Below are 27,659 nucleotides of genomic sequence, written 5' to 3' on the forward strand. Positions count from 1 at the left end.
ATCTCACTGTGACGTTGATGGCTCTGCGCACGGCTCCCCCGACACCGTTACTAACGAGGCAAGTGTAGGTGCCCGAGTCGCTCTCGCGGACTGACTGGATGGTCAAGTTGTCTTTGCCAATGAGGCACGTGGGAGGGAGACCCCCTGGGCTTCTTGACCACGTGACCGAGGGGATGGGGTCGCCCTTTATGACGGCGCACCGTAGACGCACGCGTTCCCCTGGCTCCAGCACGAGCTGCTCCGACGCGGGATGCTCCAGGACGGGAGGAGCTATGGTCGGGTGGAGAGGGGGGGTGTCAGGGAGGATTGGCGGTGATAAAAGGTTGAGTCACGATAAATGTCAGTGAAGCGTATGCAAATTTAAAAGGCAATACGGAGTCCTCGTGAGGTCACAATGTTGTGGGCATGGCAGGGATTGCGTTATCACTCCCACTGCACCGGCCAATCATCGGCGCGGAAGACAATCCCATACAACATGGCCTCCAAGCAACATGGCTGGCGTGACATAATCGCCGATTATGCTTCAGCTGGTCTAGGACGTAATTATATTATTGTTTTGTTATTAATATTACTATACATTTTGTATCATTGTAAGCCTTTGCATCCAATATTGGTCGCGAAAGCCTACGTGTTAAACTCATTGTTACAATATTCATTGTTGATTGATTTTTTTATTACTTTGACAATCAACAAACAAGTTTCTCCTAACTTTACAACGCTTTGTCATAATCTCCTTCTGGAATCAGAGTTACGACAAGTCTTGGCTTACGCCACATGTAATATTGCGCAAAGTCATTCTGGACCAGGCCCCGGGTGAGGATTTCTGCTCCTGTAAAGTCCACGGTACTCAACCAACAGAGACCAAGTTAGTTTAACATGTAGTAGTAGTAAGCCTTTGCATCCAATATTATCCATAAGAGAGGTTTTTGGGTTAGATAGCGTGAATATGAATGTGTTGTTAAACCCGCCACTACCTGACAACGCCACCTTGGCACACACACCGTGGAGGATGCTCGGCGATCTTCCATTAACATGTTAATCTCTCACATTAACATAGCCACCTTGGTGCACTCGCCATGAAGGATGCTCGGCGATCTTCCATTGTAATGCAATTTTTGCCTGCAGCCCTCTGATTGGTGGAAAGCCCACCACCGCCGCGGTCACGGCCCACCACTTGCATTGGCATTGGCTGCTGACATTTAGGCTACGCCCATTTCAAACTTTTATAAGCACTTGTCTTTAGAAGATAATCCCCCTTTTCCTGATGACGGCCGCATGTGTTGCGATCGAAACGTCATAGTTTTTTTGCTATTTTGTTATTTTCTTTGAACCTGTCTACGTGACTTTACCGAAATACCCAAAGAATATGAATTCCTGCAGTCACAAATGTCAAGATGCAATAAGTAAGTTTATCACGTAAACCAAAACATGCCAATTCGTTATTAAATCAAAATTCGTTACTAGTTCAGCACACCCATGTGTTGGAGAGTAAACCCACAACATCGATCATTCGAGTACAACGTTTTGCCAGTAATTGCTTGTTATTGCCACAATTCTGGTTATCGTCTGATTTATGCTGGTTGTAATCACCGGTAAAAAATCCTACTCGAATTGTAGATGTTGTGGGTTTACTCTCCAAAAGACTGGTGTTCTGTGACAAACCTTAATAATTGGTTGTGTCGGGTGGTGGCGGGTTTAATGACACATTCATATTTATGCAATGTAACCCAAAAAAAACCCTCTATTATTCAGACGTAAACTGTCCATATAAAAAGAGTGCGGCGGTCTCCTGACAAGTGTGTGACTCCGACCACTCACAACGTCACAGAAGACACAAAGGAAACTTTGACCGGAGTCACCGTGGAGGTTAATCACAGACCCAATTTGCCGGCATCCATGTGGCTACTCGTTGTCACTCACGAGTAGCATTTGTTGCACGCCTTTTAGGGCGTGTGTATGACGGCCGTCGCGCCAAGCAGCCTCCACCGTTTGACCATGCTCGGAGTCCCCCATCACTGCCGCATGATCCCATACTGATGAGTGTGAAGTCAACTATTGGTGCAGCCATTGACCATTGTCGTATGTGCATCTCATAATGTCGCTAATACGGTAGGCAAAGTCACAGTGATTACCTTCTCCAATGAGCACTGCAGTTTACAGCCCTGAGCCTGTGGTGGAAATTCCACATTGCTATGACGGGGGCGAACTATATCTCTTTTACTAGCTCCGGAAGGATGATCGTTTGAGTCAACCCCCAACCAGAAGTTTAACTCGCAACCTTCCAATGACGAGTCACTCGCTCTACCGTGCAGCTACTTGGCCAGTAGTCATACAAATTATGAACAAAATAATGTGGGCATGTTATAAAAATAGCCGCAGATATAATCATTTTGTGTGAGCCTGAGATCATCAAACGCCTGTGTCTGTGTGTCGTCTCTGCAATGGTATAATGTTGCACAGAATAAAAACTCCTGTTCAGACCTCGAAGTACCAGTTGCTATTCTTGACAGTGTCCGAGCAGCTTTGAACCACAGCACTTATTGAAGATGACATGGTTTCACATAATTTTGTACAACATGGTACCCTGCAACATCTGAATTCTAGAGTATCTCAAGGTACCTTACTTGCTAAGTTTTCACAGGAGGAATATTTTTTGGCAAATTTGGACCGTGATGCTGGCACACAATGGCCGACTCTTCTTCGAATTACATCACAGAATGACATCACAGGATCTGTCACGTTTCACTTTGACACAGATTTCATGGTTAACACACCTCCGGTATTACTTCAGGCGACCTGCCAGATTCAAACCTAAAACCTCGACAAAACAACTGGCGAACGTGCTACGGCTGGGCTTATGTGATCACCCCAGACTGGCATTGACATCAAAGTAGAACCACTCACGGTCATGACATCGTCAGAATGGCATATTGTTCTGCTGTATATAATAATAATAATGCATCTAATATAGATCAGTGGGAACTGGTAGCTTTCCAATGATCCATTATTGTGGTATTAGATGTGTGAGCACAGCCCTATCTCTGCTCCTCTCGATAAACTCTCCACACGCACATTTTAACATTTACTCTCAAAGCAACATCTTCAAACAAGAATGACGATGGAACCTCCCCATTGAACCTCGCCACAACTGCTCACCAGTAGTGCGCGTGAGCGGGAAAGAAGCCGCACGAGCCGGAATGTTGCACACGCTGCCCACGGACACGACACATGTGTAGTTGGCGTAGTCCTGCGCACGCAGATTCTTCAGCTTGAGGATGTTCGTGTCTGCCTGTTGGGGAGACGCCGTTCTGGTCACTACTAACCATGCGTCACCGTTCCCGTGAACTTCACTCATTGGATTTCTCCTCCACCCCTGGTCAAGACTCTTTATGCCAGACTGGCTATTTTTCGTCTCATCCACATTATGTTCAACCACCACCCTGCAGGTCACAACAACACACCCACCTACTCACCCAATAACTCACCCAATCACTCACCTACCCACTCACCACCCTACAGGTCACAACAACACACCACCCACTCACCCAATCACTCACCTACCCACTCACCTACCCACTCACTCACCACCCGGCAGGTCACGACAACATACCCACTCACTCACCCAATCACTCACCTACCCACTCACCACCATACAGGTCACAACACACAACAACCCACTCACCACTCACCTACCCACTCACTCACCACCCTACAGGTCACAACAACACACGCACTCACCTAATCACTCACCTACCCACTCACCACAATGCAGATCGCAACAACACACCCACCCACTCAATCATTTACCCAACCACTCTCTCACCACCCTGCAGGTCACAAGAATATCTGCACCCAATCACTCACCTACCCATTCACACACCGCACTGCAGGTCACCTCACTTGTCTTTCTGCGTATTCCCTCACACTGCTCCACTCTGGAATTCCATCCGATTGTCTCTTTCCAAGCTCTTATGATCTTGCCCAATTTGAGAAGCATGTTAACTCTAATCTTCTGCAAGTTCTGACAGTGTGTGGTGCCACGACAGCGAAGCCGCTCCACCGAGGCCGGGGTCGCCGCTGTGCTGATGGTGCTGCTGCAGCGGGGAAGTCACCCGGCTCCCATCACAGCGCTCTCCCCAGCACCCCCAACATAAACACACACGGACTGGTGGGCAGGTGGGGAGCGGAGCGGTGCAGGTTAATGTGGTGCCGCCGTAGCGGAGCCGCTCCATCGGGGCAGTGCCCATCGCCGTGACACCGCCACCTGGGAGTGACGGCACCGACGCGGCGCGCCCCTCGCCGCCCCTCCCCCCCCCCCACATGAATGCACGCACACCCCACGTAGAGCCGGGAGGGAAGGTCACCTGGCCGACAGGTTTTTATCCAGAAGCCCCTAATGGGATCAAGCTTCATGGCTTCCTGCAGCCGGGCAATTGGGCGATCTACCCCCAAGGCTGACATGCACCGCAGCACCGTGACCTGATAATAAAGTTACGTGGTCACGGCAGAGGCCATTGAGCCACGGCGAGTGAAACCGCACATGCACAAACACGAGTTAGGAGGCCAAGGGGGGTACGGATCGGAATGCATTTGTTATAGGTAGGATTAGGGATCCAAATAACAGAGGGACAGGAATAACCAGGCCTCTGAATGGACAGGGCAGCACGGATGCGGGAGCAACTGAATGCCTTTTGTTATCGGTGGGATTAGGGGATCCGAATGTCAAAGTGACAGAAATATCTCAGCCTCCGATTGGACAGAGGGGCACGAGCACAGGAACATCTGAATGCCTTTTGTTATCGGTGGGATTAGGGGTACCGAATGTCAAGGGGGACAGAAATATCTCAGCCTCCGATTGGACAAGAGGGCACAGGCAAGCAAGGTCCGCGGAATGCCTTTTGTGATAGGTAGGATAAAAGGCAGGTGATTGAGACAGTGAAGGGAGAGTTCTTCTTCTTCAAGACATCGAGAGCAGCGGGGTGTTGGAGTCAGCCGTTGGAGTCGTCCGTGTGACGAGCTTCAACGCAGCCAGGCTCAACCCTCTACGGAGACGACCCACAGCATCGCCCTTCTACAGCTTCCAGCGCAGCAGAGTGGAAGTAAGCGTAAGTAAGAGAGAGGTGAGTTTGAGCTATTTAATCGAGGGTAGAGAGCAGAGCGATAGGCAGAATAAATTGGATCTAAGATCCTTGAAGGATAGGCTAGGAGAGCCTGCTGACTCACACAGACACACGTAGTTTAGCGGGATATTCGCGGGGAATAAAACCACTAATAGAGGCTAAAACTGTGTCGTGGTCGCTGTGAGTACAAAGAGGGAGGCGGCGTGTTTTGTGCTCGCGCGTATACGCGGCTGTTTGCAGGCAAATAAGGGAGTGTAGCGTCTGGTGATCGCGTGCACGCACGGTTGTTTGCAACGAGGCGGAGTGCTTAGCGTGCGCGTGCCTACGCGGCTGTTTACGGGAGTGCTTGGCGTTTGCGTACCCGTGTGACTGTTTACGGGAGTGTCTAAAGGTCACGTGCATGCGCGGTTGTCTATAGTGAAGCGGAGAGCTAAACGCCTGGTGTGCGCATACATGCGCGGCTGTTTAAACGGCCCTTTAAATCGGACCGGCGTGACTCCCTCCAATCAGCAGCGCGCGCACGGCGGACACCCCTGCCCCCCTCCCCCCCGACCCCAACTCCCTCGCGTGTAATTGGTGTACGGGGCTCGGCAGGTAGCAGCATCGGGTTTGTTATTGCCTAAGCGCGTAGAGCGTGTGTGTGAGGGAATCACGCATCAGCGCGCCGTACCTGTTGGTTCACGTGCGGGACGGAGTCCCGCTCTGCGAGCGCTCACCGCCGCACACCGCCACTGAACAGCGAAGCGCGTCGTATGCGTAGAGCAGGCAGCCCCACCGGTTTGAGACATGCCGACGCGGTCAGCAACCAAGTCAGGGGTACAGGGGGGCGAGGAAGTGGAGGCCGGTAGCCCGGACCCCACAGAACAGCCGGGGGGGCAGTGGTATAACTGCGACAGAGGAGATGGGGGATGGCGGGGTTCGGACGGTGGAGGCGGGGGGGCGGCAGCACCCGCAGTAGTACGAATGTAACGGGGGAGTCGGGGAACAACGGCCCCGACAATTCAGTGATGGCGGGGGACGGTAGTACCCACAGTTTGGCGTCAGAAGCGGTACGAACCCCCGCGTTACCCCACGCAAAAATAAGGCATATATTTACCGGCCGGGGGACCCCTTCGTGGAAAGCATTTGCCCGCAACGTCATAGGGGCTAGAGAGATTAATAGGTGGACGGACGCGCAGGCGTTACGTCAACTTATTATCAACCTGGACAGGCGGGCAGCCGATTTTGTAGAAGCCCTACCCGCAAGCGCGCAGACACAACTAGGGGAGCTGATGCGCCGACTTGATCTGCGTTTCGGTACGCGTGATGAGGAAGAGGCAAAAGCAGCCTTAGAGGCACGCCCTCGCCAACCCGGCGAAGACCTGCGTGATTATGCTGAGGATGTGCGCGAGCTAACAAAGATCGCACGCCCGGGATACACGACAGAGGTGATTGAGGAGCTTGCCACCGAGAAGATCCAGCAATACTTGGCTCGCACGTCGTGGTGGCAGCCAGACATGAGCTGTACACGTCTCCCTTTCAACGCCCTTGTCGAGCGCGCACATAAATGTGAAAGAATTTCCAGCGAACGCGCACAGCTCCGGGTGCTGGGACGAGAGCGCACCATCGCAAGCCTCTCCCTAGAGGAGGAAGAGGAGGAACAGGAGCTCGCCAGGACGGTAAGGGGTCGGGAAAGGGAGCTTCCGGTATCCCGCCAGACAACCCCGGGATGGGTAGCGGGGATACAGACGGGCATCGGAGGGATCGACAGCAAGGTAACCCAAATGGACAACAAGGTAACCCAAGTAGGTGAGAGAATAACCCAAGTGGACAACAAGGTAACCCAAGTATGGGCACATATGACTGCGCTGCAGACTACGGGGGAGACGGTTCAGACCGAGGTAGGAGGGCTGGCCGGGAGGGTAGCCCGACTAGAGGCAGAGTCTGGGCAGCGGCGTACGGGAGGGGAAAGAGGGAGCGGGCGGGGAGGCTCCTACGGGGCCGCCGCAATTCCCCGAGCATGTTACCTGTACGACCGTCGAGGGCACCTCGTGAGAGACTGCCCTCAGATCGCCCGCACTAGGCAGGCGCCGGGGTTAAACGCCAACGCCCCCTAGAGAGTGGACCACCTAGAGGTGCAATCGACGAGGTCCCGAAACAAAACGACTATAGTAATAATGGTGAGCGAGCGACCCCACACAGATTCTAGCAGCAACACCCAAGGACGCGGTGAGTACGGGCGACTGGCTGCGGGAGCTGGTGGCGGGAATCACGGGGGCCACGTCGCTGGTAGAAGGACAGGTGAACGGGCGGCGAACCCGGAATGTGCTGGACACGAGGGCGGTGGCCTCTCTCGTGAGCGCCACGCACTGCAGCGTGCTCGGGGTTGACGTGAGCCACCTGCAGGCCCCGGATCGCGCGCTGCACACAGCAAGCGGAGCCGGGATGGGGTTGCTGGGAAGGATCTGCCCGCGAGGTCCGTCTCGGACACCAGGTGTGCACACAGGAATTCTAAGTCTCGAATGTGTTGTGCCATGAGTGGATTGCAGGTACGGACCTCCTGGAGAAACTGGGGCTCAACGTACAGCCCCGCCAGCGATGCGCCATGGTGGAAAGCAGCGGGGAGCGAATTCCGTTCCTGGGACAGGAGCGGAATCACCCTCGCTTCACACCCATGGCCGCCACCCTGTTGTCGGCCGTCACCATCGGCCCGCTCGCCGAGATGCTGGTGCCCGTAGCAACCCCCTCCGCCAACCCCACACACCGACCATCGGGCGAGGTAATGCTAACTCCTTACCCGGAGTTGGTGGCACGGTACGGAGTTGTAGGGTCAGCCACGCTGGTAAACGCAGATCGGGGTCGACTGTTTATGCGGGTGTTTAACCCACACAGTACCCCAGCAATGCTATGATGATGCACCACGGTAGCCACCAAACACCCCCTGCACGCGTGCCACTCTAACGACTCGGTGTTTGCACTCTGGGCGGAAGACCCTAGGCCACCCCAAGGACAATCAGGATCTGGCCTGGCGAGTCGGCCCGACCCCCCGAGCCGAGATCGTTCCCCTACATGATGCGTTACATGTGCCTTGGGCAGATTTACCTAAGGGGGAGGCCGATCAGCTGCGCGGATTATTACAGGAGTACGCCGACGTGTTCAGTGAGCATGATTCAGACGTGGGCCAGACAGACCTTGTTAAGCAGCAAATTGACACAGGTGCAGCCCGACCCATCAAACTCCCTGCATACTGAGCAGGTGCGCCTGAACGGACCCAGATCAAAGAGGCAGTCGCGGATATTCTACGTGATAACATAATCCAGCCCTCGGCAAGCCCCTGGTCTGCCCCGGTGGTGCTAGTGACGAAAAAGGATGGGTCCACCTGATTCTGTGTTGATTACCGAAAGTTGAACGCAGTCACCCTCGGCGACGCCTTCCCCATACCACGCATAGACGACACCTTTGAAAGCCTCGCAGGAGCACGGTATTTTTCCACCCTCGATCTGGCGTCCGGGTACTGGCAGGTGGAGATGGCGGAGGAGGATCGGCCAAAAAACGCATTTACCACCCCGATGGGACTGTTTGAGTTTCGAGTGCTTCCATTCGGACTCACTAACGCGCCTGCGACATTCCAGCGGTTGATGGAGTTTGTGATGCGGGGCTTGCAGTGGGAACAGTCCCTGATTTACCTGGACGACGTGATAGTGTTCAGTAGATCTCTGTCGGAACACTGGTCCAGGCTGCAAGAGGTGTCCCAACGATTGCGAGCAGCCCATCTCAAGCTCAAGCCGCGTAAGTGTTACATTGCGCAGCGCGAGGTTGGGTACCTCGGACACCGAGTCAGCGAGGCGGGGGTGCGCACCGATCCGGAAAAGGTGCGCGCCGTAGTAGAATGGCCTTGGCCAAGGAATCTGACTGAGATCAGATCATTCTTGGGGCTCGCCACCTATTATCGTCGATTTGTAAAGGGATTCAGCGAGATTGCACGCCCCCTCACCCAACTCACCTCCCCTAAGAACCCCTATCAGTGGACGGAGGCCTGCCAGACGGCCTTCACCACCCTCAAAGACCACCTCACCCACACCCCCACCCTAGCTTTTCCCGATTTCACCACTGATTTTATTTTAGACACCGACGCCTGCAGCAGTGGGCTGGGCGCGGTGCTGTCACAGGTGCAGGGTGGGACGGAGCGGGTCATCGCATACGCCAGTCGGACCCTGAGTGGGGCCGAGCTGAATTACTGCGTGACCCGTCAAAAACTGTATGCCGTGATCTCGCGTGTAAACAGTTCCGACTGTATTTGTAAGGCAGGAAATGTCGGGTGCGCACCAACCATTATGCCCTGCAGTTCCTCTTTACGTTCAAGGAACCACGGGTGCAGATGGCCCGATGGTTGGCACAGTTGCAGGAGTATAACCTGCAAATCGAGTACCGAGCAGGGCGTACAAATGCAAACGCGGACGCATTGTCGAGGTGACCCGCGGTGTGCGCCGAGACAAGGGCGGAGGAAGTCTGCCCGTGCTTCATGGGGGGCCGCTGCCGGCAGGTGGCGGGCCCCCAGGAGTGTGCCAAGACTAACCCTCCTCCGATGAGAGACAGTGCAGTATGTGCCACGAGACCCCGGCAGGAGGGACCAGGGACCCAGAGGACCACCCGGCGGGCACAGAGCCCACACCCCGGGGCCCGACGGGTCACGCAACCCAACCTGATCGGATCCAGGAGGACGTCGGCTGCGCCTTTCCGGTCCTGGACGACGAGCAGCTGAGACGGACCCAGCTGCGGGATCCAGATCTGGCGGCGGGGGAAGCGGCCCTACGGGAGAAGAAGAACGCCCTACCAGGACCCTGGAGTGGTTTGTACGCACGGTTGTGCATGCAGGACAGAGAGGTACGAGAGCTGACCGAAGCCGGCCAGCATGGGTGCATCTGTGTTCCCGCCCAGGTGCGACCCCAGCTGCTAAGACTGGTGCACGACCACCCGCTCGAGGGCCATGACGGGGAACGGCGCACTCGGGAAACCCTGCGTCGCCAATATCTCTGGCCCAAGTTAGCACAAGACGTAGCCGCCTGGGTAGAGGGCTGCCGTGCGTGCCAGCAATGCAGGCCGAAACCAGCGCGATATCAGGTACCCCTGAGGCCATTCCGCGTCAGTCGAACGAATCAGCTGGTTGGGATCGACCTGCAAGGGCCATTCCCACGATCCCACCGGGGCAATCAATATATTCTCGTAGCGGTGCAGTTCTTCACATGCTATCCCGTAGCGGTGGCCATCTCCGATAAGACAGCCCTCGTAGTGGCCCGAGCATTCGTGGAACACTACACACTTAAGCGCGGGATCCCCGAACGAGTCATTACCGACCAGGGTAGTGAGTTCGAGGCAGAGCTATTCCAGGCGCTGTGCCGGGAGTCCGGGATCCAGAAGGACCGAACTACGGCGTATCACCCCCAGGCAAATGGGATGGTAGAGAGGATGAACCAGACTATAGCCAGGAAGCTTAAACGCATGGCGGCCGCGAATCAACGGGACTGGGACGAACACCTCCCCTATGCCCTGTTTACCTACGCCACCACAGTACACACATCTATGGGACAGACCTCATTCCTAATGATGTTTGGTTGCGAGTCTCGCCTGCCCGCAGATCTACTGTTCGGTGTCCCTCCGCCACAACGGGAGGAAGGGAGCCGCCCCGTGGAGCACCTGATAGAGACTCTACGAGGAGCTAGGGTCCGGGCCTACCCGCAAGGCGAGGCTGCACACCAGCGGCAGGAACAGGGCGCCCGACCCCGCATGGAGCCCCCCATCTACTTGGCGGGCTCTAAGGTGTGGCTGCACACCCCTCGCGTCGGGACCGGACAGGTGGGGAAGCTAACCACCTACTGGTGGGGACCCTGGACCGTGGGGCGACAGATCTCCCCCTGGACGGTACTGATTCAGGGAGGAGAGAGGGGCCGGGAGATGGTAGTCAATGTCCGGCGACTAAAACCATGGAGGACGGCCCCAGCGAGGGAGAACCCCGCCGTTCAAGCACCCCGAAACCCCGGGGTCCCCACACCCCCCATACCCGGGGGCCTCGCACAGTATATGGGCCCCACAGAGCCCCGGGCCCCAGGGGGTCCCGACCCGAGGCAGGAGAGATGGTGACGACGGCCCCTGAACCCTACCGCCCCCGAGTTTGTCTCCCAGCCCGCAGGTACCCAGGACCGGAGAGAGCCACTGGAGTGGAGGAGACCGCCACCAGAACCCCGAGAGACGGAGACACCACCGCCGAGGCCAGCCACGAGAGCCGGACGAGTCCCGCGGACCCCGTGGCGCTACCTCGTAGGGGCAACCCAGGCGATGTGCTCTAGTCAACCCGGGACGGGGACTGGCACCTTGGGGGGCTGTGTGGTGCCGCCGCAGCGGAGCCGCTCCATCGGGGCCGTGCCCACCGCCGTGACACTGCCACCGGGGAGTGACGGCGCCGACGTGATGCGCCCCTCGCCGCCCATCCCCCCCCCCCCCCCCCCACATGAATGCACGCACACCCCACGTAGAGCCGGGAGAGAAGGTCACCTGGCCGACAGGTTTTTATACAGAACCTCTAATGGGATCAAGCTTCATGGTTTCCTGCGGCCGGACAATTGGGCAATCTACCCCGGAGGCTGACATGCACCGCAGCGCCGTGACCTGATATTAAAGTTACGTGGTCACGGCAGAGGCCATTGAGCCACCGCGAGTGAAACCGCACTCACACAAACACGAGTCAGGAGGCCAAGGGGGATACGGATCGGAATGCATTTGTTATAGGTAGGATTAGGGATCCAAATAACAGAGGGACAGGAATAACCAGGCCTCTGAATGGACAGGGCGGCATGGTTGCGAGAGCAACTGAATGCCTTTTGTTATCGGTGGGATTAGGGGATCCGAATGTCAAAGGGACAGAAATATCTCAGCCTCCGATTGGACAAGAGGGCCACTAGCGCAGGAACAACTGAATGCCTTTTGTTATCGGTGGGATTAGGGGATCCGAATGTCAAAGGGACAGAAATATCTCAGCCTCCGATTGGACAAGAGGGCACGGGCAAGCAAGGTCCGCGGGATGCCTTTTGTGATAGATAGGATAAAAGGCAGGTGATTGAGACAGTGAAGGCAGAGTTCTTCTTCTTCAAGACATCGAGAGCAGTGGGGTGTTGGAGTCAGCCGTTGGAGACGTCTGTGTGACGAGCTTCAACGCAGCCAAGCTCAACCCTCTACGGAGACGACCCACAGCATCGCCCTTCTACAGCTTCCAGCGCAGCAGAGTGGAAGTAAGCGTAAGTAAGAGAGAGGTGAGTTTGAGCTATTTAATCGAGGGTAGAGAGCGGAGCGATAGGCAGGATAAATTGGATCTAGGATCCTCGAAGGATAGGCTAGGAGGGCCTGCTGACTCACACAGACACACGTAGTTTAGCGGGATATTCGCGGGGAATAAAAACCGCTAATAGAGGATAAAACTGTGTCGTGGTCGCTGTGAGTACGAAGAGGGAGGCGGCGTGTTTTGTGCTCGCGCGTATACGCGGCTGTTTGCAGGCGAATAAGGGAGTGTAGCGTCTGGTGATCACGTGCACGCACGGTTGTTTACAACGAGGCGGAGTGCTTAGTGTGCGCGTGCCTACGCGGCTGTTTACGGGAGTGCTTGGCGTTTGCGTACCCGTGCGACTGTTTACGGGAGTGTCTAAAGGTCGCGTGCATGCGCGGTTGTCTATAGTGAAGCGGAGAGCTAAACGCCTGGTGTGTGCGTACACGCGCGGCTGTTTAAACGGCGGACACCCCTGCCCCCCTCCCCCCCGACCCCAACTCCCTCGCGTGTGATTGGTGTACGGGGCTCGGCAGGTAGCAGCATCGGGTTTGTTATTGCCTAAGCGCGTAGAGCGTGTGTGTGAGGGAATCACGCGTCGGCGCGCCGTACCTGTTGGTTCACGTGCGGAACGGAATCTCACTCTGCGAGCGCACTCACCGCCGCACGCCGCCACTGAACAGCGTAGCGCGTCATATGCGTAGAGCAGGCGGCCCCACCAATTGAGACATGCCGACGCGGTCAGCAACCAAGTCGGGGGTACAGGGGGGCGAGGAAGTGGAGGCCGGTAGCCCGGACCCCACAGAACAGCCGGGGGGCAGTGGTATAACTGCGACAGAGGAGACGGGGGATGGCGGGGTTCGGACGGTGGAGGCGGGGGGCAGCAGCAGCCGCAGTAGTACGAATGTAACGGGGGAGTCGGGGAACAACGGCCCCGACAATTCGGTGATGGCGGGGGACGGTAGCCCCCACATTAACGGCCCTACCCATAATGCACCGTGAGTTTAACGGCCCTACCCATAATGCACTGCTAGTTTAATGGCCCTACCCATAATGCACCGCGAGTTTAACGGCTCTACCCATAATGCACCGCAGTAGTAATGTGGAATGGGCAGAGCACTTGGTAGGACAATGGGGGCGGGACGTGAGGTCAGCGAGGGGCAGCGGGTAAACGTTCAAACCTAGGAATAAAAAGGGATGGGATTGAGAAGTAGGGGGCCTTTTTGCTCGGAACTTGGAGGAGGGAGGACGGAGCGCGATCATCCTGTTTCTCGACCGTCCGTCTGACGGGTTGTAGAACAGCCAAACTCCAGCCCCAGCCAAAGCTTGGTATAGCCGCATCTCTCTCCAACCTTTCACACATCTGGGCCGAACCGTGAGTAAGTGAGAGAGGTAAGGCAAAGGGGGAGGTTCTAAGAGAGAGAGTGAATAGAGAGGGGACAGGCCACTTGAGGATTTGACCGTAGAGAGATAGATTAGATCTGCCTGCTGGTCCGCACTTACACGCGCAGTTTAGTTTGTTTATTCGTAGGTAATAAATCGTCAGTACAGTATAAACTGTGCCGTGTTGTCTCTGTGAGTGCGGAGAGGAGGGCGAGGTGTTGTGAGTCGGATCGCCGGGGTGCATTGTATCTACCTCCAGCTGTTCGGTGGAGTGCTCTTTTGTTTGCGCACAGGTGAGTAATTTTACCCACGTGTTTGCGCTCGCACGGGCGGGTTCACTCTGGACTCGACGCGCATGCCTGGGCAGCAGTAACGTGCTATCACCCTGGGAATTAAGGTACGGTTCCTTCGATCATTAAATTCACTAGTGCGTGGTGTGGTAAGCCTATGCATCGTGTGGTGCTGGTTGTAGTTCGCCCGCGCCAGTACGGGGGCGTGCAGGAGCAGCAGCGCTCACGGCACGCGCCGCGCGTGTAGCGCGTAGAGAAAAATTGGTGAGCGGGTATTCTGCAGCCGCAGCCTAATTAGTTGATTCCGAACGGCTGCGACGGTAAATAAAACAAGATAACGCAATTCAAGCACGTGATGCTGCTGGCAGTGGTTACCGCGTGTGTAGAGCTGCGCCGTGAGGTACACGGGTACCCATGTGCATAATCATACAACGGTTGTTGCAGTTGTGGTAGTGGTAGATGTGGCTATCGTGGTGGTGGGCATTGTGGTTGGTGGCACGACTAGTGGTAATCGTGCCGCGCCGCGGTCGCGCATATTTACACGGCTATTTATAGCGCGAGTCGTAGCGGACGAAGGGAGCGACGCGCGGGCAGCTGCCGCGCTATTTTTAGCGTGGGCACGTGGTGGCCAATAGGCGCAGGTAACCGCTTGTGGCCGAGTGTGGACAGGGGCGTACCTAAGTACGCATAGGGGAAATGCACGCGGGGAGTGTGTGAATGACCCGAGGTGGCCGAGAGCCAGCCAAGAGACGTGTCTCATAGGAGCCGCGCAGAGGCAGCGAGCTCGGAGCTGTGAACGGCAGCAACGAGGCAAGGCGAAGAAAAGGAGAACGGGGGAGAGGAGATGAGGGGCAGCAGCCCCCACAAGTGCTTGGTGTGTTGTTGTCCACTTGACATGTCCGGCCTTTGCCCAGCAACTGTGTTTAACATATATTTTTTACACTACCACGGTGGCAGCAAGCGGCAATGGCGAATGATGCGTGCGCGCATGTGCGAGTACGTGAATCGCGGGTGGTCGCCCCTACATGCGTGAACAGCGGCTCGTAGATGTCCACACCGCTGTCGGCGCCCTGCTGCAGAGGCTGCGCCCCGCGGTGCCAGGTGTGCCGCGCCGCCGGGCTGGAGCGCGCCTCGCAGCGCAGAAACACGGTGCGCTCCGCATAGAAGTACTGGCGCGTGGCAGCCGCGTACTGGTGCACTGTGAGCCGGGGCTCCTCCAAGTCTGTGGGGGACAAACGCGGTGGAGAGGAGGTCGAGAAGTCAGAGGAAGGTTTGCTGCTCAAATGCTCGTCTCCCGTTTACAGTGCTTGCAGAGCAAGTGGTGGAAAATATACATTCCTATGTCGAGGGGCAAGTATGGAGGACAACCAGAGTTGTTCATAATAGAGGTTTTTGGGTTAGATCGCGTAAATATATAAATGTGTCGTTAAAACCCGCCACCACCCGACACAGCCAACTAGTAAGGGTTGTCACGTAAACAAAACATGCCAATTCGTCACTAGTGAAGAGGAGTCGAGAATGGTTTGACGCACTTCTTTAATTCACCAATTCACAACAACACTCGTTCCACAACAGACCTCGAACACCCGTCCCACATTGCCCTTTAACCCATCTCCAATACACATTCCCGTCTGGCACGCCTTGGTCCGGGTGACGTCACTGCCCTTTGACCCCTGCCCTTTTTTCCGCGCATTCCCGTGCGTGTGATTGGAGAGCGGAGACGTCGTGTTTGCGTGGTGCGTGTGCATGAGGGTGGCTCGCAGATCCCCTACATCACCCCCCCCTTCCCTTGAGACCCAGCTGTCCTCGGCTCAATAAATGTATGCCTCGGCCGTTTAAAACCAACTGCGGCCGGGCGCGTGCAATCCAACAACAAAAAAATAGTGCAATAAACAACTAACACAACACAAAAAATAGTGCAATAAGCAAAATAAAACACAACACAATTTGCCCTCCGTCTCCTTGTTAACACGAGTGCCGCCTCTGTCGCCAACCTCCCTCACGATCCGATCCCTCGACCGAACACAACAGGGTTGCAGGGATGTCCGTGTCCACAGCTGCGATGAGGCGGCGTGAACGTGAGCGGGTCACGGGCCCCCGTCCTGTGACCAAGTCCTCTGCTGCGGTTGTGTCTTCAGCCACGGACGGCGATGGGACCCATGATAGCGTTCCGGTCACCTGTAGTCCTGCAGGATGGACAGTGTCTGCATTATCAGTCAGTCGCGTAGTAGGCCGTGAGTGTGACAACCTCTTCCCACCCGGCCGAACTGACGATGAAGGCTCGAAGGGTGAACGTACCACCTACGCTTTCCCATATGAATGCGAACACACTGAGGTCACAATACCTGCAGCACTGTGACCGGGCCTTTCCAGGGACGGTGCAGCTTCGTTGACGTCCGCAATGGTACCTGCGGGCAGTGCAGCCAAGCCAGGTCACCCACTACAAAGGGATCCGCGACCGGCGGCTTAGCCCGCAAGCGCTCGTTCGCAGCTTGCGCCGACGCGGATGCTGCCGAGGCCGCCTCGCGAGCCTCGCGCAAATACTTGAGCGAGTGGCGGAACGCGACTGGCCAATCTCCAGCCCGCGATGGGATAGGGCGCAACTGTGCCTCAATTGGAGGGCTCGGCTCGCATCCATACATCAAGAAAAATGGTGAATATTCCGTTGATGCATGTGGAGCCGAGCGATAGGCCGTCAAAACCCCAGGGATGTGTAAATCCCAATCCGTTTGCTGGTCATTGACCAAGTGACACAACATCCCCGAGATGGTGCGGTTAAATGTTCCACCATCCCGTCCGTTTGTGGGTGGTAAGGGGACGTCCGCACCTTTTTAACACCCAGCATATCACACACCTCCTGCAACAGTTTGGATGAAAAGTTCCTGCCCTGGTCTGTCAGCAGCCGCTCTGGAGCCCCCTTGTCATAGCCATTTACAAAGGCGTCCGTTATGAATGCCCCCATCTGGTCTGGCAACGGGCAGGCAAAGGGCCATCGTGTAAGTATTCCATCCCCACCAGTAGGTATCTACACCCTCGAGGGGTGGTGGTGAAGGGAGCCAAGATATTGCGGCCCACGAGCTCGTTTACCCGGGAAACTTTAATTGACTGCAGGGGAGTGGTTTGCACGACCGGCGGGGGCTTCCTGTGCGTACAGTCCACGCATGCCGATACCTGACGGCAGATATCGGCGGACATGCCCGGCCAAAAACAGCGTAGGCGTAGCACAGACTCGGTCTTTCAGCTACCTAGATGGAGCAACTACCGGACATGAACATCGGAGCATAGCTGACCCCACAGGGAAGAGGGCACCACCAGAACTTTACGGGTCACCGTCACGTCCCAGCACATCAACAATCGCTCCCACATGTGGAAAAACTTCCCTGACGTGGGGAGATCGTCAGCGCGTGCCATCTCTGCCAGCCGGCGAAACGGTGCCAAGGACGCGTCTGCCTGCTGCCGTTCCCTCCATTCCCGCATGTTGAGCCCCAAGTCGCTATCCAGCGATACCCTCGGCCCCGGCCGGTCCGTGTCCCTGGCGGAAACCGGCGCCACAATCTCGGGTTGTGCCACGGCCGGTGGTCTACAGCACGCGGATCCGTCGCCGCAAGCGCACTTCTCGGGGGCTGCGAGTTTAGACAAAGCATCGGTGTTCATATGCCTGACTCCTTTCCGGTGCACCACTCGATATGTGTACTCTTGCAGCCGCTCCAACCATCGGGCCATCTGACTGGTCGCTTGGTCAATGCAGAGCGAGTACTGCAATGCCGCATGATCCGTCCGAACAGTGAATTCGCGGCCGTACAGGTAGGGCCGAAACTGCTGCACAAAGTAGACGATGGCAAGCAGCTCGCGGCGCATGACGCAATATTACTGCTCAGCCTGCGACATGATGCGACTTCCGTAGGCAATGACAATCTCTCTCCCCTCGTGAATCTGGGAGAGAATGGCCCCGATGCCCACGTCACTCGCATCCGTCTCCAGCAAGAAGGGAATTGAAAAATCGGGGTATGCCAGGGGCGGCACTTCTGTCAACCACTGGCGCAGTGTCAAGAACGCGTCGGTCTCTGGCTGGCCCCAATGAAACAACTGTCCCTTTGCCGTGAGCACATGCAAGGGCTTAGTGATGATTGCAAAGTTCTCGACGAAACGGCGGTAATAAGAAACAAACCCTACAAATCTGCGGACTTCAGGCACGGACGTGGGTGTTGGCCAATGATGGACGCACGCCATTTTGTCGATATCTGTTGCGACCCCCGACGCATTTACGACATGCCCCAGGTATTTCACGGAGGAGCGAACCAAATAGCACTTGGAGGGTTTTAATTTCAGCTTGGCATCCCAGATTTTCGAAAACACCTGTCGCAACTGGGTTAAGTGCTCCTCGAATGTGCGAGCGAACACGATCACATCATCGAGATAGATGAGGCACGACTCCCACTGCAATCCAGCGAGCACCAGCTCCATCAATCACTGGAAAGTGGCGGGAGCCGTCTGTAAACCCATCGGCAAACAGTTGAAATGAAAGAGGCCTTGAGGCGTTCTGAAAGCCGTTTTCGATCTCGATTCGGCATCTAGTGGTAGCTGCCAGAATCCTGCCAAAAGGTCTAATGTGGGGAAAATTTTGGTCCTGCGAGGGCATCCAATGAGTCGTTTATGCGCGGGAGCAGGTAGGCATCTGCCAAGGTAACTTTGTTCAGCCGCTTGAAGTCTACGCAAAAACGCAAGGATCCGTCCGATTTCTTAACCAATACAACCGGCGCCACCCACGGACTCGTCGATGGCGATATTATGTCTGCCTCCATCATCTCCTGCACTGCCTGCCGCATGTGCTCCTTCTCCCTAGGACCCATCCTATAGGGATTCTGCCGAATGGATGGCGCATCGCCCGTTTCAATGTGGTGCTCCATGAGCAACGTGCGACCAACATCGTAGGGACCCTGACTGAACACGTCTGCGAAGCCACTCAACAATGTTCTGAGCTCCCCCAATTCCCTTGCCAACAGATCGGTGTTCCGTGCCAAGAGCGCGTCTATCCATGCCATATCCTCGGCGCCAACCGACGGACCATCCAATTGCACATTGTTGATGGTGTCCGCCTCAGGGTTCGAATGCATTTGACTGACATTTGCAAACAAGGGCCCTTCCTGAAATGTTACGGGGGTATCAGCCGTGTTGAGGACCTGCATGAACAGAGGCTGATTCCTGCGCACGAGCGTGTCAGCTGCTGCAAAACAATGGCGACCCACCACCAACGACAATGCGGAGACAATGAGTGGCGCATCCGACCGGGAAATGATGAGCGGGGTGCGATATTGGAGCGGCACTAAGACCTGTGCACCAGGCGGGATCGAGACCATAGTCCTGACCAGCGCCTGAACTCGCGGAAGCTGCTTCGGTTCCCCGTCTTGGCGCAAGAAATACAAGCGACCCCCCGACGGGGTCTCGACGCAGCCTTCGTCCTTCAGAATGCAAAGGGGCATGAGCCCCAACAGGTCCGTGCCCAGCAAGCAGGGAAACATGAGCACACTGGAGACCAGTACTGGAGCGGCACTAGCACTTGGTCCAAAATCCCCATACTTCCCCCATTTGCGGCTATGTATCTGGCCTGCACCAGCGAGAGACGACACTGTCCCTCCAGTAACAAGTCAAATATACGCAGGGATATGATGCTGGCCGACGCACCCGTGTCGACCAACACGCGGACGCTAACCCCTGCCACCGAGCCTACCAACACGGACGTCCCCCCCGTGGCCGCCACCACCTTTCTGGCCAACCGACGCCACTTTTTAATCATGTCCAGCCATGGGCCCGGACCGTCAGCGGGAATCCTAGCCACCGCCCGTGAGGAATGAGATGCGTGATGGGGTGAACATGGCATGTATGGTTCTGGCCGGGTGTCCGAGGTGTCAGCACTCGCATGAGTTGGAATGGCCGCGGACCGAGGCTGACGATCCCGGTTGGTCGTCCCCGGTGCACTCGTCCTGCTGCGGCATCCACGGGCGATGTGTCCCTCCCGGCCACAGGGGTGGCAGATGATATCGTCGTTGACCCGAGGATGATCTCCTGCCTCACGAGGTGCCCAGCGCCGGCGTCGGCGCTCCGCTTCTCACAGGATCCTCGGGTACTGCCGCAGGGCCGCCACCATCTCTCCCTCGTCCTCCTCTGCCGCGTGTCGGGTTGGAGGCCATGCCGCTCCTCGACATCACCACGATCCCACACGACATGTGCCACAGCTCGCGCGGGTCCCACCATCTCCTCGTAAGCGCAGAGATGACGTGTGACCCATAGCGAGGTGCGGACTTCCTCCTCCACCACCGGCAGCATCGCTCCCGCCTTCCGTGCCATGGCAAGGAGCCGCTCCGCCACCAGCGAGTCCAGGACCGACTCGCTGCGGAAATGCAGCTTCTGCCATCGCCAACAGTTCCATCCTAAAGACCAGGAACGATTCGGATGCTTCACGCTGGCGGTCTTGAAACCTCTGGTGCACTCCGAACGGATGATCAAACACGTCAGCCATCTCCTTGTAGACACCCTGCAGGGTTCCTCGTTTTTCAGCCGGGATCCGGTCGAACACCACCAGCGCGGGGTCGTCCAACATGGTGGGCAGCATCATCAGGGCTTGCTCCTCCGTCCACCTCATTGCCCGTGCGGCCGTCTCAAACCGGCGGACGAAAGCACGCCATTCTCCCGATCTGGACGCAAACGTCTGTATCGCGCCCAGCTGGCGGCTCCATCCTTATCCTTCCTCCGTGGGCTGCCTCGGCGGAGGTTCCGGCTGGATCTCGCCCCCGGTTGCCGCTGCTGACGGAGGATCTCGGGAGGACAGACTCGAGTGTTCTCCCAGGCGCCGCGCGGGACTCACGGTCGGCGGCGTCGCGAGATGCTGCTCTATCCCCGGATAGATGCTGCGGAGTGCCTGGTCGAGAAGGCTGATCGTGGGCCCCATCCCCTCGCTGGGGAGGTGTTGCGGCTGAGGTTCCCCCCGCTCGTTTCTTGCTCCGGACCCAGCCGGCTAAGCAGTGCGGTGACTGCCTCCAGCAGCAGATCCATCCTCCGATCCCTCGAGGATGATCTGCGGCAGCGGCGGTGCTGTGTCTGCACCGCCGGGTTGGTGGAGGAAGGTGGCCACATGGGACAAGCAGCTGCGACGGATCTCGTTGATGAGCCGAGAGACGAATCTCGACTTGTCAGTTCTGTTTCAGAGCAAATCTCGTCCTGGGCACACAGAGCATCTTCTTGCTGTGTCTCCCCCCTTGGGTTCTTGCTTCGGGTGAGGCGAGACATCCCACCGCTGCCACCAGATGAAGAGGAGTCTAGAATGGTTTGAAGCACTTCTTTAATTCACCAATGCACAGCAACACTCGTTCCACAACCAGCCTCGAACACCCGTCCCACATTGCCCTTTAACTCATCTCCAATACACATTCCCGTCTGGCACGCCTTGGTCCGGGTGACGTCACTGCCCTTTGACCCCTGCCCTTTTTTCCGCGCATTCCCGTGCGTGTGATTGGTGCGTGTCGTCGTGAGAGCGGAGACGTCCTGTTTGCGTGGTGCGTGCGCGTGAGGGTGGCTCGCAGATCCCCTACACTAGTACAGCACACCGGTGTGTTGGAGAGCCAAGCCACAACATTTACAAACTGAGTACGACGTTTTGCCAGTAATTACAACTATCTTCTTCAGGCGATAGCCAGATTTGTGGAAAAGTCTTACTGTGTCGTTCCTTATATAAAGGCGTAGATGTGTTGACCACCCTTCTGCGCTCTTGCACAATGATGGGGGCGAGCGGGATCACTCAAGCAACGTACATTATACATGTGCATTATGCGATTCCTTTGAACTTGTCTTTCCTGTCTATTGTGTTTATTAAAATAGCCATACCAACGGTAATCCCTATTGAAGTATGCTGCCCTTTGTAGGCATGCATTTAAATAATGTATTATTTGATTATTCGCTTCCACGTAGCACTAAGACGGTAGCTATCCGAACGGTTAAAGTTATTTTGATTTCTTTCAATTTCGATAGATTCTCTAATTAGACTTGGCCAGTAGCAGATAGTTTTGCACAAAACTTCTACATTATCAAAATCAATTGAGTGTCCTTGTTGGCACGCGTCTTCTGCTACTGCTGACAGTTGCATTTGGGATAATTTAATATTTCTCTGATGTTCTTTTAGTCTCGTGCTGATCATGCTTCCTGTTTACCCAACATAACATTTACCACAATTGCAGTTAATCCTGTACCCACCTTCTGTTGATAGCTTCGGTAATACATATTTTGTACTAGATTTTAAATTATGTATTTTTTTTACCGTGCCAAATCTGACTGGGATGTTTTGTGTTTCCAAACATCTGGCTAGTTTATCAGTTACTCCCAGAATGTGCGGTATTTTGTGTTGTCTCTCTCTGCTTATGTGTCTGTCTATGTGTCTCCGTGTCTGTGTTTTGTCTCTCTCTCAAATTTAGCACTCTTTGGAAGAACGTAATCAACCAGGTAGGGTGTTGACTGTTATGTTAGCCGACTCTCTGTGTTGTATTGCATTATATTTCTAAGTTTACTAGGTTTGTTTTTTCTCATTCATTTGTACCTGATGATGATTGCTTGTGTTGCAATCGAAACGTCGTATTATATTATTTCATTTCTATGTGACTTTACTGGGAAAAAAAAAACAAAAAGTAATTCCTGCAGTCACGAAAGCTCCAAATCAAGTTTACTAAATTGGATGTACAACTTCCTATTTCTCTCTCGAAATTTCTCCTTGCTTGTCTGTTTCACACTTAACTTCTAATTTAGCAATCTTTGTAAGAACGTTAATCAACCAGGCCATGCGTTAACTGTGTGTTAACCGACCCTCTGTGTTGCATTGCATTACACTTCTTAATTATACTAAATTTGTTTTCTCAAACTTTCGATTTTCTTTCTCTAAACCATTGTCTCTCCTCCGGCCACTGTGGTCTGGAATTCCACACTGCTCCCTTCGTTCGTCTGCTGGTCCCTTCGTTGGTCCGCCTCCACAGTCCTCTCTCTGCCCTGGCCCCCCTCTCGGTATTTAAGGCCTCGGCACAGAGTCGTTGTCTTTCTGTTTGTCTTGGTGTGTGTCTTGCTCGGTGTGTCTTTGTGTGTGTCTCTCTCTGCATGTGCGTCTGCCTATGTTGTTTCCGTGTCTGTGTTTTCATCATTCATTCGTACTTGATGATGGTTGCTTACGTTGCAATCGAAACGTTGCATTCTATTATTATTTTATTTTATACATGACTTTACTGAAAGAACCAAAGAGTGATTGTAAAACAGTTGTACAGCTGTTGCTGATATTTCTACACGTGGTGTCAATGTTGATGTATACATTCACATTTTTATTGTTGATAAGTCATTGTTGTTGCTGTTCATATAGTATTATTGTTGCTATGAACAATAATTGTATTGTTTTTCATGTTGATGTGTCATTCGTGTTGGTGTTGTTATTGTTGTTGTAGTGGAATAAATATGCGCATGGGGGTAAATGGTGAGATCGCGCGGAGGCAGGACAGTATGGGTCATATTGGGACAGCCAGGTGCGATGGTTGGGACGATGAGGTAATGATTAGGCCAATTAAGCTAGGGAGCCAGAGACGGCTGTGGTTGGCTGGTGGTGTTGTCAGGGCTGAAGTGGCGTCTTAAAGTCTGGACAAAGAACAGGTGCACGGGGACGCAGAGCGTCGGTGGGACACGGGTTAATTAATTGGGGAATAATGAGAGCGGGGATAAATTGGGGAGACGCGAGGAGAGAGGGGGGTGGGAATCGGGGGGTTGATGAAGCAGGACGTGGAGCGGAGCTGAAGTGAAGGCAGCCAGCAGTGGAGAGAGGAAAGCGGAGCTGAAGTGGAGCAGCCAGCAGTGGAGAGAGCACAGTGATAGCAGAGAGCAGAGACGAAACAGCCAGCAGTGGAGAGAGCACAGTGATAGCGGAGAGCAGAGACGAAGCAGCCAGCAGTGGAGAGAGCACAGTGATAGCGGAGAGCAGAGACGAAGCAGCCAGCAGTGGAGAGAGCACAGTGACAGCGGAGAGCGGAGAGCAGAGATGAAGCAGCCAGCAGTGGGGAGAGCACAGTGACAGCGGAGCTGACGGAGAAGCAGTGATTGGAGAGACAAAGGCGGCGAGTGAGTCGAGTGAGGCGCGGCGAGCGAGCCGTGGCAAGCAGGGGAACTGTGGAGCATTGAGGACATGTGGAGAACTGTAAATGAAGTGGTGTTGGAAGAAAGAGAAAAGTTGTCCGAGTGAAATCAACCACTACATTGTTATGCCAAATCGTTATTGCTGTTGATATATCACGTTACAGTTGATTGATAGTAAGCCAGCGCGTATAATTTGGGAAATGAAGAGCAATAGATCCACGTTCCTTTGCAACTCAGTTAAGTCACATCCTGCGCAAATGCGTGGGCAGTGCTAGTCTTCAAGATCCGTCTTGGACTCTCCCCTGCCCACCTCTATCCTTCGATTTAAAGCTTTCGTGACTGCAATGATTCATCTTCTTTGGTTCTTTCGGTAAAGTCACGTAGAATGAGAATAAAATAATAAATTGACAAAATAAAATAACACAATAATATTCTTACGACGTTTCGGCCACAACACAAGCGGCCTTCATCAGGTGAAGGGACGAGACTGTCTGGTAGGACAGCGCTGGAGTGAAAGAGCCACGTTCAGATCACGACCTTTAAGCTGTGTGAGAGGAAACAAAGCGCCTTGACAAAGGAATTAGTATATAATTTAGCTTTGAAATGGCTGAGTGATTAGCTTGTGACTGGTGACAGAAATAGCTATGTTAAAAGTTAAAGCATACACATCCGCAGAGGCACCCCTTGACAAAGGAATTAGCATAGAATTTAGCATTGAAATAGCTGAGTGATTAGCTTGTAACTGGTCACAGAAATAGCTACGTTAAAGTCAGAGCATACACATTCACCGAGGCACTTAGTACAAATCAAACAGGAGAATTTAGCATTGAAATAACTAGGCGAATTTAGCATTGAAATAACTGAGTGATTAGCTAGTGACTGGTCACAGAAATGACTATGTTGACGTCAAGGCCTACACATCTGAGCTATTCACAGTACTATATAGTGAACCAATAAAAAAATAAAATATAAATTACCTTAATGTTATCAATAAACTCTATATTCTACAATCAGCTAAGCTACCAACAATAAGTCGTTATATATCACAATGCTATATGGCGAAAAAATGGGTGGATTCTTACCCTCAACTTTAGCACCACGGATAGCTACGGGCCCCGTTCAGACGGACGAGTTCATCCATGGTCGGAACAGAGGAGGGGGAGAGAGACAGCTGCGAGGCGCTATTATACTCCATGTTGTAAACCATACCATTAACCGTGGTGTGAGAGGTATTAAGAGTCAATGCTGGCGAAAGAGCTGCGGTCTGAAGGTCATCGTAAAATACAATTAATTAAGAACAGAAATGGTTTAAAACATCTTTCCAATGGTTACTAAGCCAGAATCCATCTTCTCGGTTGAAATTGTCTCTGTGTTTGTATATGCGAATGGCCTCATGAACGAATCTCTCATGGTAGCCGGTTGGTTTGCAAAGAACCTCCGTCGTGGAGAAGTCAATGTCATGTGAGCCCACTGAATTATAACAGTGATTTGCCACGGCAGAGGAGTTCGTCCTACCATGTTTCAAGTCTGCTTTATGTTCGCGGATGCGGTCCGAGATATGTCGTTTGGTTTCTCCAATGTAGCTACTACCACAGAGGCACTTACGTTTGTAAACGCCCGGGTACTGTATGTCTGGAACAGCATCTTTTACAGATGGAACTAAATCACGGATTTTATGTACTGTGTTGAATCGGACCTGGATCTTGTGTTTATTCAGGATTTTGGAGATCTTTTTAGTGACCCCTGCAATGTAGGGTAAGGTGATGGTTTTGAGTGGCTCCATAAGATGATCCTTCTTCCTGACTGGAGTGATGGCTTTGCGGATTGTGTAGTCGGAGTAACCATTAGCCCTGAGAGCCTGGTGTACGTGCTTGAGTTCACTGGTAATGTGTTCCTGGTCGGAAATGCATTGGGCTCTATGGTATAGAGTCTTGATGAGGGAGTTTTTCTGGGATGGATGGTGGTGGGAATCCGGTTTTAAGTAAGCATCTGTATGGGTAGCTTTCCTGTAGACAGAGTGGCTCATTGAACCATCATGTCTCCTTTTAATTAAGACATCCAAAAAGGGTAGTTTGCCATCTTTTTCGACCTCCATGGTAAATCTGATGGCTGGGTGTATGTAATTGATGTGGTCGCGGAATTGGTCTAGAGCAGGCTGGCCATGTGGCCAGATGACAAAGGTGTCATCAACGTACCTCTTCCAAACGACATATCTCGGACCGCATCCGCGAACATAAAGCAGACTTGAAACACGGTAGGACGAACTCCTCTGCCGTGGCAGATCACTGTTATAATTCAGTGGGCTCACATGACATTGACTTCTCCAAGACGGAGGTTCTTTGCAAACCAACCGGCTACCATGAGAGATTCGTTCATGAGGCCATTCACATATACAAACACAGAGACAATTTCAACCGAGAAGATGGATTCTGGCTTAGTAACCATTGGAAAGATGTATTAAACCATTTCTGTTTTAATTAATTGTATTTTACGATGACCTTCAGACCGCAGCTCTTTCGTCAGCATTGACTCTTAATACCTCTCACACCACGGTTAATGGTATGGTTTACAACATGGAGTATAATAGCGCCTCGCAGCTGTCTCTCTCCCCCTCCTCTGTTCCGACCATGGATGAACTCGTCCGTCTGAATGGGGCCCGTAGCTATCCGTGGTGCTAAAGTTGAGGGTAAGAATCCACCCATTTTTTCGCCATATAGCATTGTGATATATAACGACTTATTGTTGGTAGCTTAGCTGATTGGAGAATATAGAGTTTATTGATAACATTAAGGTAATTTATATTTTATTTTTTTATTGGTTCACTATATAGTACTGTGAATAGCTCAGATGTGTAGGCCTTGACTTCAACATAGTCATTTCTGTGACCAGTCACTAGCTAATCACTCAGTTATTTCAATGCTAAATTCGCCTAGTTATTTCAATGCTAAATTCTCCTGTTTGATTTGTACTAAGCGCCTCGGTGAATGTGTATGCTCTGACTTTAACGTAGCTATTTCTGTGACCAGTTACAATCTAATCACTCAGCTATTTCAATGCTAAATTCTATGCTAATTCCTTTGTCAAGGGGTGCCTCTGCGGATGTGTATGCTTTAACTTAGCTATTTCAATTCTAAATTCTATGCAAATTCCTTTATCAAGGGGTGCCTCTGCGGATGTGTATGCTTTAACTTTTAACATAGCTATTTCTGTCACCAGTCACAAGCTAATCACTCAGCCATTTCAATGCTAAATTATATGCTAATTCCTTTGTCAAGGCGCTTTGTTTCCTCTCACACAGCTTAAAGGTCGTGATCTGAACGTGGCTCTTTCACTCCAGCGCTGTCCTACCAGACAGTCTCGTCACTTCACCTGATGAAGGCCGCTTGTGTTGTGGCCGAAACGTCGTGAGAATATTATTGTGTTATT

At 53.6% G+C, this 27,659-nt stretch overlaps 1 protein-coding gene across 7 annotated transcripts in view; it reads right to left on the minus strand.

Moving 5' to 3' along the window:
• LOC116947659 (MAM domain-containing glycosylphosphatidylinositol anchor protein 2-like) overlaps positions 1-27,659 on the minus strand; it is a 133,950-nt gene that overhangs the window by 89,753 nt on the left and 16,538 nt on the right. For all 7 annotated transcript variants that reach the window (XR_012945704.1, XR_012945705.1, XM_076070992.1 and 4 more), the window contains exons 4-6: positions 15,110-15,306; positions 3,157-3,289; positions 1-270 (exon numbers count right to left, since the gene is read on the minus strand). Coding sequence is in view for 5 of the 7 variants with exons in the window: in XM_076070992.1 (XP_075927107.1) it covers positions 1-270; positions 3,157-3,289; positions 15,110-15,306 (600 nt within the window). In the remaining 2 variants the exon portion in view is untranslated. The remainder of the gene's footprint in view (positions 271-3,156; positions 3,290-15,109; positions 15,307-27,659) is intronic.

Source organism: Petromyzon marinus, chromosome 31, assembly GCF_048934315.1.
Source record: "Petromyzon marinus isolate PM22_M1 ecotype Great Lakes invasive population chromosome 31, UKy_Petmar_22M1.pri1.0, whole genome shotgun sequence".
NCBI lineage: Eukaryota > Metazoa > Chordata > Hyperoartia > Petromyzontiformes > Petromyzontidae > Petromyzon > Petromyzon marinus.